This window comes from Saccopteryx bilineata, chromosome 11 (genome assembly GCF_036850765.1).
Source record: "Saccopteryx bilineata isolate mSacBil1 chromosome 11, mSacBil1_pri_phased_curated, whole genome shotgun sequence".
Lineage (NCBI taxonomy): Eukaryota > Metazoa > Chordata > Mammalia > Chiroptera > Emballonuridae > Saccopteryx > Saccopteryx bilineata.
Genome location: NC_089500.1, coordinates 48,143,711 through 48,156,454, shown reverse-complemented (window position 1 = coordinate 48,156,454; position 12,744 = coordinate 48,143,711). Strand labels below are relative to the sequence as shown.

Sequence of the window (12,744 nt, the reverse complement as noted above, 5' to 3'; positions counted from 1 at the left end):
AAAGTGTCTCTCAATAGAGGATTGGATAAAGCGGATGTGATACATCTATACAATGGAATACTACTCAACCATAAGAAATGATTACATAGTGCCATTTACAACAACATGGATGGACCTTGAGAACATTATACTGAGTGAAATAAGTAAATCAGAAAAAGCTAAGAACTGTATGATTTCACACATAAGTGGGATATAAAACTGAGACTTATGGACACAGAGAAAAGTGAAGTGATAACCAAGGGAAGGGAGATGTAAGGGAAGAGGATGGGGGTAGGAGGAAGGATATAAAGAGGGACAAATATAAGGTGATGAAAAATGATTTGACTTTGGGTGATGGATATACAACATAATCAACAGTTAAAATGCTCTAGAAATATTTACCTGAAACCTATGTACAGTACTCTTATTTTATTTAATTTTTATTTATTTTTTGTGACAGAGACAGAGAGAGGGACAGATAGGGACAGACAGACAGGAAGGGAGAGAGATGAGAAGCATCAATTCTTTGTTGCGGTACCTTAGTTGTTCATTGATTGCTTTGTCATGTGTGCCTTGACCGGGGGCTACAGCAGACCAAGTAACCCCTTGTTCAATCCAGCGACCTTGGGCTCAAACTGGTGAGCTGTGCTCAAACCAGATGAGTCCGCGCTCAAGCCTATGACCTCAGAGTTTTGAACCTGGGTCCTGTGCGTCCCAGTGTTACACTCTATCCAGTGCACCACCACCTGGTCAGGCGAAACGTATGTACTCTTTTTTAAAAAAATTTATTTTACTTTAATTTATTGGGTTTCCGTAGATTCTAGTGTTCCCCCGAATACCTCCCCTCTCCCTGGTGTTCCCCACCACATCCCCCTTGCCCTTCTCCCCGCAACACCCTCCCCCCAGTTTTGCTTTTCTGCTCTCATCCCATCCTATCAATCCCTTTCCCTCTGTCTGCTTTCCCTCTGGACCCTTTAATCCAAAACTTATGTACTCTTATTCATCAGTGTCACCCTGTTAAATTTAATTTTCTAAATAAAATAATAATAATAATTCAACCTAAAGTACTGCACATTTGCTCTTGAGAATTAAAAAACAAACCTCTCATTAAAAGCATTTAAAAATTTTTATACTTGAGCTAGAAGTCTGATAATAGAAGCATCTAGACTAATTGCCAGGAGCAGGGGAGGAAGAGGAGGTATAGAGCTGTCCTCTAACTCAAGGTTTCACAAAGGAGCAGCAGGGAACCCAACCAGTCACTCAAGTCCTACCCACTCGCTTGTGGGAGAAACCGTTGACTTTAATAGACGTTGGTCTTTTTCATGATGCGAAGAAACTCTTCCTCATTCACTTCGCCGTCTCCATCCCGATCCGCTTCGTCGATCATTTCTTGCAGCTCCTCATCAGTGAGGTTTTCCCCCAACTCGTTGGCTACACGCTTTAGGTTTTTGAAAGAGATCTTTCCAGTTTCATCATCATCAAAGAGCCTGAAAGCCTTCATAATTTCTTCTTTGCTGTCTTTCTCGGCCATCTTCTGAGTCATCACGGCCAAGAAGTCATTGAAGCTGATTTTCCCCGTGCCTTCCTTGTCTACCTCGCAGATCATCTTCCTCATCTCTTCCTTCCTGGGTTCAAAGCCCAGCGCTCTCATGGCCACCTTCAGCTCCTTCACGTCGATGGTCCCACTCCCGTCGGCATCGAAGAGGTCAAATGCTTCACGAACTTCTTGCTTCTGCTCTTCAGTGAGTTCCGGCTTAGGCCCCACCTTTCTTTTCTGAATGGTAGAGGCCACATTTGACTTCTTAAGGCTGGAAGCCATCCTACTGCAGCGGTTATTAATTTTTAACGGTGCCACGGAGGTCACCGCTCGCGCCAGGGCACCCCCACCTGGAGCGAGGGCGCGAGGCCTCACTTCATTCATTCCCAACGCTTTCCTTGCGCTTTCCCAGGGAGGCCCACCTCACTAAGCCTGCCAGGGCTGAAAGATCTTATTTCGTTATAATCCACAGCTCCCTTAGTGGTTACCCAGTTTCCATAGGCTGAGCCCTGCTCTGGCAAGAGCTGCCTGCTGCCACAGTTGTCTCCTAGAATGCACTGGCACTTACTTGGTAGTCTTGCCAGGGCCTTTGTCAGAATGCACAGAACCATGTTTATAGGGATATTTAGAAATTATTCTTCTCTTCTTTTCCATACTAATTAAAAAACACACAAACAAGCAGAAACTCTTGGTCTGAGGTTTCTTAAGGGTAAATTTAGGATAATCAAGATTGGGTTTGATCCCTTGGCATTAAATGTGGGGAAGAAGGAAGAGAGAATATTAAAAGTCACACCATGTTTTCAAATTGACATAAATGGAAAACAGATCAAATGGAAAAAGTTATGTATAAAATTTGTAGAAGTTTGTCTCCTGACATTACACTCAACAATAATAATAAAACCTCACTGGCTTATTTGGCAAACATTGAAATATGAAATGTAATATCCAAATGTATGATTTATTTTCAGTGTTTCAATTTTATATACTCAGTGTAATTGCACTCGAAGAACAGTCATACTTTCATTCACTAGGCTTTTGATTTGGAGAGAAGGAGGTTGGAATACTGCATTCTGGTATTCTCACTTTTTTCCCCCCTGGCATTTGAAAAATAAAAACAAAAACAGCTCTAGCAGCATATCGCTCTCACTGTTTATCATCCCATCAGGCTGTGCTGAAATCCACACTCGGATCACCCTGCTTTGGCCACGGACACCAGCAGATAATGCAGAGCATGTTGGGACTCAAAATTACCTCCTGAGAATGAAGAGGCAAGAGGAAAATGGAAGGTTTTCAGGTGAAAAGAAAGAAAAAAAAATAAGCTCATAAAGAAATTACCTTGAGAATTCCTCTATATTTCTTTAAAATTTTTTTTAACAGTTAAAAGAAAGCTGACATTTTTTAGCGTTATTCCTCCCCACCCCAAAATCTTAACTTGTCACTATTCAACCTGTTATAAGAGAGGGCATTTTCAAGAGTTTTTACTGAAGAGTTTCTGTATCCTTAGCGCTGACAACCGTGCTTGACATACAGTAAGCAAATGACTAAATTGATAAGTACACAATGTAATCAACAGTTCAAATGCTACAGAAATGTTTACCTGAAACCTATGTATTCTTATTGATCAATGTCACCCTGTTAAAGTTAATTTTCTAAATAAAATAAAAAAAGAAATATAAAATAAATAAATATTTTTTGAATAAATGAATAACAATTAATGTTGGTCTTAAAATACCTCTGAATTATCAAAATAAAACAAACAAAGAAAACCCCCATCAATTGGTTAAGAATATTGTCCTGAAGTACAAAGTTTGCCAGTTTGATCCCTAGTCAGGGCACATACAGGAACAGCTCGATGAGCTGTGAGATCTCTCTTCCCCCTTTTCTCACTGAAATCAATAAATAAAATAAATATTTAAAAAAACATAAGATTTAATTATGCAAAGCATATTTTACAAATTTTGGGGTTTTTTTAAATTAGTGATCATATTTTATTTACATGACATGTTTAGCCAGATCTCACTACCTGCCCTAGTACATATGTGATATCAATGGACAGAGGGCCTGGGCACAGGGTTTCTAAAGGTCAAGGAAACTTGCTTGGGACACCCCACCCCAAGTACTTGTCAAAGAGAGTGTCAATGCAATGTGAACTTGGGCAAGTAGACGTTCCAGCTGCCAATCTTCCAACGCTGCAAATCCTCCTGCTTGTTTCACCCAGTCGAAAAACCTGGGATCTTATCCTAAACCTATGCCTTATGGTCTCTGGGACCTTGAGAAAGTCAGTTTACTTCCCAGACTCATTGAAGCTTCTGCAAAGTGGGCATAATACTACAGCTTCCTAACACAGCTCCTGTGCATACTCAGGGAACTATTCCAGGGACAGTTCCCTGGTGGGGTCAGAAAGGGCTGGGAAATCGTTAGTTGAAGCTGAATTCCTCCCAGACATTGTTCATTTCTTTTGACACCCACTCCTCTGCCCAAATTCAAGCCAAGCTATGTTGTGTTGGGAAAAATTGAAGGATAGAGGCTGCCTTACACAGAGCTACATTTAGGCCAAGCTGAGCTCAAAGCACAATGGTTGTCATAGTTTCCAGATGTGTGCAATCAACAGTCACAACTAAGGGCCACCAAGAGCTCCCTTCATAGAAAACAGTGCCTTCAGTCAGAGTTAGCTTGTGGTGAGGAATAACTTTATGTTCATAATCTGTATCTAATTTTAAAAAGGAGGGAAATTTACATTGATTGTGTGCCCACGATTGAACTTGCTCCTCTCATTTGCTGTCTTTTTAAATCCTTGTCATCATTTCCCATTTTGTAGGTTAAAAAAATGAGACCCAGGAGAGGTCTGTAACATATCCATCCAATGGTACACAGCCAATAAACGGTGACTCGGCAATTTAACCTTGGCCTGGCTGAGTCCAGTGCTGAAGCTTTGTTTACACCAGGGGTAGTCAACCTTTTTATACCTACCGCCCACTTTTGTATCTCTGTTAGTAGCAAAATTTTCTAACCGCCTACGGGTTCCACAGTTAATGGTGATTTATAAAGTAGGGAAGTAACTTTACTTTATAAAATTTATAAAGCAGAGTTACAGCAAGTTAAAGCATATAATAATAATTACTTACCAAGTACTTTATGTTGGATTTTCACTAAGTTTGGCAGAATAAATCTTTATAAAAACAACTTACTATAGTTAAATCTATCTTTTTTTTTTTTAAACAGCTGGTTGACACTTTTTTTTAATTTTTATTTTCACTATCTTTTTTTTTCTTTTATTAATTTTTAGAGAGGAGAGAGAGAGAGAGAGAGAGAGAAGGAGAGAGAGAAAGGAGAGGGAGGAGCAGGAAGCATCAACTCCCATATATGCCTTGACCGGGCAAGCCCAGGGTTTTGAACCGGCGACCTTAGCGTTCCAGGTTGATGCTTTATCCACTGCGCCACCACAGGTCAGGCAAATCTATCTTTTTATTTATACTTTGGTTGCTCCGCTACCACCCACCATGAAAGCTGGAACACCCACTAGTGGGCGGTAGGGACCAGGTGACTACCACTGGTCTACACCATGCTGCCTTCTCCAAAAGTTGATACCATTACCAAACTTAGTAGCACTGGGAAGATATAATACTGGTTTTCTTCCCTAAACCTAACAATAATTAAATATCTTGCCTAGAAATATTTAACAAGATCTTACAGGAGATCAGACAGGGTCCCATTCTGGGGCAATTCATGGAGAAAAAGAGCAATATACTTGATATTTACATTTGTCCTTTAATTTTGCTTCACTCATTCCCTGCTTCTAGCTCTGAGTATAAGTTTAATAGGACACAGTCTGGATAAAGTGCTTTTAATTGATATTAAAGAAAGTCTATATAGTGCTTGTGAAAGCCAGTTTCATTGCTTTAATGTCACTTGTCTAGTTCTAATAAGACTGACATAAAGTAAATGAGATGTCCTGGGAAATTGACAGATATGAACAATTTTGTTTTGTTTTTGTTTTTGCATTAAAAATCTTCGTACAACAATGTCCTAAGTAATGTACTAAGCCAGTTGTTTATCTGGTGGTGGGGGTTTGAAGAGATGGTTGTTTAAATCTGGTCATGGAAGTTTAGCAGCTGAAAGGAGGGTAAAGAGGTGCTGGAATTTCACAACGGGGTCTGGGGTCAGCTGAGACCAAGAGAAAGGACCCACGCAGATTGCTTATTCTAACTATTTGGTTTTTCATTTGACTTGCATGGCATGAAAAGGGTGAGCCTCAGGAGCCTTTTAAAATTTAAGTTGCACTCAGCAAATTCAGCAAATTCCAGGTACCACCCAAGGCAGAAAACATGCATATAATAAAGTTTCTTTATTGCTGCCTATTTACCTTCCAACACATGCAGAACAGAAAAAAATACAAATGTTTGACACTTCTACTAAGCAGGACAACTGTGCTGGGTGGTGGAGGGGTGACCCCCAAACCAACAATAACAGAACTAAACTATTTCTTCTTGAATATGCGGAGCCATTTACAAGAAATGGACTGAGCAGCGAGAGTTTTACAATCCCGGTGGTCTTTGAATGAGATTATGAAGTCCAGTATAGTGACTCAGCCCAGGACTTCTTGGCAAGCCCAGAAACAGACTTAAGCATCCAAGCCAAGGGCTACATAATTTCTCATTCCATGAACCCCAGAAATAAGGAAATATTCCTCTCAAATATGAAAGCAGACTGTGTTTTAGAAAAGAATTTACCAGAATCTCACACTACTTCTCAAACTTTCACCCAAATACTCTTAATAGAGAAGGAGGTTTAAAGCACTTCCTCAGGTCCCAGACAAACATTTGGAAAAAGCCTATACCAGCATGAAATGTCTTTACAAATCCTGTGTTTTATCTTTAAAAAAAAAAAAAAGAAGAATTATTCTGCTCCATCACACAGTTGCTGGTTTTATTATGGATTTGAATCACTGATCAAATTTGATTCCTTCCCTCCAAATTCACTGTGCTCCTGTTGTGACTTTAAGTGTACCTTGAGGACATGCCCAGGGGCTCGTGAATCTTACCTGCTTTAGCAAACTCAGATGTGAGATCCAATGTGGAGCTTGAGGTGAGAAAAATAAAAATCAACGATGTTCTCCCCACCCAACCAAGTTCTCTCCGTTTATACATATACATCATTTGGATTCGAGAGTCAAAGAAGAGGGAGGAAGTGTGTGGAGCAGAGAGAGGAAGATGAAAGGATTTCCAGAGCGTTTTGAACTTGAGAGATGGAGTGAAAAGTAAAGCATCCCACAAAGAATGACTCCCTGCTCTTTCAGAGCCCAAATTAGCCCAATTTAAGCATTGCTTTGATGGAAACAAGCTGGGAAAAGACAATTTATGTTGATTCAAACTCAGAGCAGCACCTCACAGGGTTTATGATCCAGCAGTTTACCACCCTGTAAGAAATCTGCAGAGGGCCCACCACGTGCAGGCATGCAACAGAAAATGTAGAACCAAGTGGCCTGGGAGTGGCTTACTTGAATTTTTAAAATGTCTCAGAGACTGCCTGACCAGGCAGTGGCGCAGTGGATAGAGCGTTGGACTGGGATGCAGAGGACCCGGGTTCAAGACCCTGAGGTCACCAGCTTGAGCGAGGGCTCATCTGGTTTGAGCAAAGCTCACCAGCTTGAACCCAAGGTCACTGGCTCCAGCAAGGGGTTACTCAGTCTGCTGAAGGCCCACGGTCAAGGCACATATGAGAAGGCAATCAATGAACAACTAAGGTGTTGCAATGCGCAATGAAAAACTAATGATCGATGCTTCTCATCTCTCCATTTCTGTCTGTCTGTTCCTGTCTATCCCTCTCTCTGACTCACTCTCTGTCTCTGTAAAAAATAAATAAATAAAAATTAAAAAAAATAAAAAATAAAATGTCTCAGAGACTAAACTATTGGTTTACTCTTTTATCCACCTTCTTTCACTCTCCAAGAGACTAAAGCTGACTCCTCTGTTAACTGAAGAAAATTTTCCGCTCACCAAAAGTGGAAAGGTCAAAATCTCACAAGGGTGTTAGTAACACAGAATAAATGAAGTGGACTGCATGGTAAGGGTGTATTTAAGGATGAGCAGAAACCTGGAGAGTTGAGTGCCCTTTTAAAATACATTGAAATTCGAATTAAAAAACAAAACAAGCAAAATAACTGTGCAGGCCCAAGAAAATGGGTCAGGCACAACTTGGTCTTTGGACTGCATGTTCTTCTTCTAGTCTTTGTATTGGCCACTTCTTCTGCTGGGGTTCAAATAGTTAAGGACACTTCTCAGAGAAATAGACAAAGCCAGAGGGAAAACTGAATTCTAGTCCAAAGTCCCTGTATGCCTAGATCCTTTAGCATAGCATAAATTTCTTACTGAAGGATAGATAGGTCATGCTACAGGAACAGTCCATAGGGAAAGTGCTGCAGATACAGCAATTAATCTGTTTGGTTATCTACTGAACAAAACATCTTGGGAGAAGAGGAGCCCACTGCTCACCTGTCTCTGTGTCCTTTTCACCAGTACCCCTTTGGGCCTATAGAGTCCCTGTGACTGGTAGTGAGGCTAATCTGGGTACAGTCTTGGAGGCTACCCCTGAGATCCTCTGCATGGCACAGTGAGGGATCAGAATAGCTGGGGACTGTCACCTGCTCCCACATATGCTGCAACAGTGACTCACTGGGAATTGAGGAAGCCGGTAAAAGTGACCGTACGAATGCCTTTTATGACAACAGGACGTGCATTAATAAAAAATTCTGAGAAGTGGATTTCAAATACACTGCTCACAAAAATTAGGGGGATTGGGGACCATGCAGATACTCTAGTACTTTCAGCCTTTTGTATAGTGCATTTTCATCAATGAAATAAAAGTTGGTTTTGCATCTCATTTGCATAATCAAACAACTTTCTTTGACTTAATATTTGCTTTTCTGATGTTCTTGTTTAATAAAAAAACAATTAAATGCTTCCTTCTTTATCGCTTCATATTAATTTTGAAATATCCCCTAATTTTTGTGAGCAGTATAAAAATCTGTTCCATGACGGCAATGCATGCTTAAAAATAAGCTTCTGAACTAAATTACAGTGCTACTGCATTTCAAAGTGTAGCTGCGTGTCAGCAAACAAAACATCAAAAGAAACCGATAGGTCATGTGAGTCCTCTGAAGCAGCAACTAGAACTCCCTTCCTCAACAAGTAATCGTATTACAGCTCCCTCCTGCTAAGCCTCCAAATGGTAAAAGGGGTCCAGTTCAGGCAGGAGGAGCTGATGTCTCTCTCATCCTTTCCGATTGGCAATTGACCATCCCCATGCAGGCTTTTCATTTAGATGTTGGTTAAACATCTTTTACTTTTCGTCATGTTCTTTGCATCTAAAACATCCTTTCCAAATTCCTTTGGTTTCTGGATCATCCTTATCTGAAATCCGTGTTCTTTTGTTTTGTTTTTATCCTTTGGCACCAATCAGAGTTCCCTTTGCCTTGAATGCTGTGCATGAGACAAAGCTTAGAATGAGAAACTGGGTCATTTCTTGTGGTATTGTTTTCAATTACACCTCATACAGATTGTTTGCCTGCCAGGGTGATTCCAGGCCCCATTGCATTAGTGTGAGTCCGTAGTTTGTTAATTTTAAAGCTCCCCACATCCTCCAAGAACAGATTTCATACAGGCGCTTTGGAAAATAATATTTTAAAGACGACAGATGGGAACGAGGCAAAGGGAGAAAGAGGAAGCAAGTGAGTGCTCAGATGTCAACTCCCACTTCAAACTCCTCTACCAAGCTCTGCTGAAATAGGTGGGGAAGATATGTATCTCACGACAGGCCTGTGAATGCACCGAAATTTTGAGTGTTTAGTGAATCCTAAAGAAGTGATAGACAACATTTAGCCCCTTTTTCTTTTTTAAAACTGAACATCCTAATTTTCCAACACAGTCAAATTTTAGGGACTAAGGCATACACGATAAATTTTATGCTTACATATTATTCTAAATAAAGGAAAGGGTGCTTTAGAATTTCTGATTATTAAGGACTAATTTAGAATATACAACAGCAAATCATTTGAATTTAGTATGAAGGCACTCCAGAAATTTACCAGGTTAGGTAGGATTAATGCCTTGATAGGTGAAATAAGATTAGGAACATTTTCAAAAACTTTGTTACCTTACTGCAGTGATTTTCAACCTTTTTTTTTTCATGGCACAAACACACAATAATTACTAAGGTCAGTGCCCCTGACTAAATACAACCATTTTCAGCCCTGGCCGGTTGGCTCAGCGGTAGAGCATCGGCCTGGCATGCGGGGGACCTGGGTTCGATTCCCGGCCAGGGCACATAGGAGAAGCGCCTATTTGCTTCTCCACCCCCCCTTCCTCTCTGTCTCTCTCTTCCCCTCCCGCAGCCAAAGCTCCATTGGAGCAATGATGGCCCGGGAGCTGGGGATGGCTCCTTGGCCTCTGCCCCAGGCGCTAGAGTGGCTCTGGTCGCGGCAGAGCGATGCCCCGGAGGGGCAGAGCATCGCCCCTGGTGGGCGTGCCGGGTGGATCCCAGTTGGGCGCATGCGGGAGTCTGTCTGACTGCCTCTCCCCATTTCCAGCTTCAGAAAAATACAAAAAAATAAAAAATTAAAAAATAAATAAATACAACCATTTTCATCTCATGACACAAATAAATTAGTTACTAAGGAAGAAGAGGTCAGGGCCCTTTTTTCTTTAGTAATTAGTTTATGAGTGCGTGAGAAACAAAGGTTGAAAATCACTGCAGTGAATGAAAAGCAGCTATGTGGGTCAGAATGAGTCTCCCCAAAATGTACCACTCTGGCATGCTAATTATTTTGAGCTAATAATCTGGCCTTTCTTTTTATTGCCTCAAAGAATTTAAGATGGTGGACCTGCTCCAGGAGGGGAGCTACATCATAGATAACAAGAGTTTAATAAATAAATTTGCCTGGCTTTCTTGAAGTCCTAGACCTCTGCTTCCCCTTCTTGGTCTAGAAGGACACATACACCTCATTTTGTTTTATAGTCTTTGGAATTCTCATGCTTCTGTGAATTCTGTGTGCTTACGTATTAAAACTTGGTTTTCTCCTGTTAATCTGCGTATGTCATTTTATTTTATTTTATTTTATTTATTTTTTTTTCTTTTCATTTTTCTGAAGCTGGAAACAGGGACAGTCAGACAGACTCCCGCATGCGCCCGACCGGGATCCACCCGGCACGCCCACCAGGGGCGATGCTCTGCCCACCAGGGGGCGATGCTCTGCCCATCCTGGGCGTCGCCATGTTGCGACCAGAGCCACTCTAGCGCCTGAGGCAGAGGCCACAGAGCCAACCCCAGCACCCGGGCCATCTTTGCTCCAATGGAGCCTTGGCTGCGGGAGGGGAAGAGAGAGACAGAGAGGAAGGCGCGGCGGAGCGGTGGAGAAGCAAATGGGCGCTTCTCCTGTGTGCCCTGGCCAGGAATTGAACCCGGGTCCTCCGCACGCTAGGCCGACGCTCTACCGCTGAGCCAACCGGCCAGGGCGCGTATGTCATTTTAATATTGTACCAGCCAGAAGAACTAAGAGGGAAAGGGGAATGTTTCCGCATCCCTAACATAGCTCGCGGTCTTTCCTCCGACTGTGGTCATTCCACCTTTGCCAGAGCCTGTGGCAGTCCCAACAAGGAGAAACTAGAGATATTACAGCTCTGTAGTACATTTTATTTAATTTGAGATGAGTTGTTTAAATTATGTTGGTTGTATGTAAATATATAGACTGTGACCATATGACCCATATGCAAAGAGCATCAGTGTGGTGGGGGGCTTCAGAGCAGGCCCAGAGCCTTTGAATGCCACCTCCACCCACTACTAGTTACATGATCTCAGCCAAGCTAAGCTTCAAATTCCTATAAAACAGGGTGAAAAAGCAGTTAGCTCATGGGGTTGCAGTGGTGACTTAATAAGATAATCTATGTAAAGTGCTTAATACTGCACCTGGCCCTCCGGAAATGCTCAGTAAATTTAGTTCTTTATGGTTTGCAAATCACTTTTGTAGACACAGACTATCTTGTTCCAAATCTCAAAAAGCTGACAGTGTACATTTCATTATTACCCGTTTATAAGTGAAGGAACTGAGGTCGGAGACTCAGCCACTCTGTGTTCACACAGCAAGCAGCGGAACAATGACTAAACCAGTCTCCTGATCTCCACTCCAATGCTCTTCCTCGTGGTACCCCCTTTTACACACAAAGCAGGTGAACTTATATTAGACCTTCTAAGTCCCAGAGAATATAAAAACTTAAAGCTTTGTTTAGTCATATTTAGCCTAATAGGCAAAGCCTGAGCTTCTTTTTTAATTAATTTTTTAAATTGATTTGAGAGAGAGAGCAAGACATCACTTTGTTATTCTATTTATTAATGCATTCATTGGTTGATTCTTGTATGTGCCTGACTGGGGATCAAACCTGCAACCTTGGCACATTGGGGTGATGCTCTAACTGAGCTACCCCGCCAGGATAACCTGGCTTTGAACCAAACATACCTGGGTTTCAATTCCAGCTCTGGCACTTTTACGTTGTGCAACTTTGATCAAGCTGCCCCACTTCCTGTACTTGTTTTCTCCTTCATGATGTGGCACAATCTTCCCTTTGGTCACTATTTGCATTTTGAACGTACGTCTTATTTAAGGCTCTGTCAAGTTTAGTCAGTTATTAGCTATCAGCTATAAAGTTTAATTATTTCGGCGCTGGCCGGTTGGCTCAGCGGTAGAGCGTCGGCCTAGCGTGCGGAGGACCCGGGTTCGATTCCCAGCCAGGGCACACAGGAGAAGCGCACATTTGCTTCTCCACCTCTCCGCCGCGCTTTCCTCTCTGTCTCTCTCTTCCCCTCCTGCAGCCAAGGCTCCATTGGAGCAAAGATTGCCCGGGCACTGGGGATGGCTCTGTGGCCTCTGCCTCAGGCGCTAGAGTGGCTCTGGTCGCAACATGGCGACGCCCAGGATGGGCAGAGCATCGCCCCCTGGTGGGCAGAGCATCGCCCCCTGGTGGGCAGAGCGTGGCCCCATGGTGGGCGTGCCGGGTGGATCCCGGTTGGGCGCATGCGGGAGTCTGTCTGACTGTCTCTCCCTGTTTCCAGCTTCAAAAAAATAAAATAAAATAAAAAAATAAAGTTTAATTATTTCACAAGTGTATTATTACATAGTCTATTTCAATTCTCTTTAAGAATTGATGTGATACACTGATACGAAATAATTATACTTGTAT

At 42.1% G+C, this 12,744-nt stretch overlaps 1 protein-coding gene across 1 annotated transcript; it reads right to left on the bottom strand.

Moving 5' to 3' along the window:
* Nucleotides 1–1,279: 1,279 nt before the first annotated feature.
* On the bottom strand, nucleotides 1,280–1,798 carry CETN1 (centrin 1). Its single transcript, XM_066247156.1, has one exon. It carries the CDS (start codon nucleotides 1,796–1,798, stop codon nucleotides 1,280–1,282), a length of 519 nt encoding a protein of 172 aa, XP_066103253.1.
* Nucleotides 1,799–12,744: the final 10,946 nt, after the last annotated feature.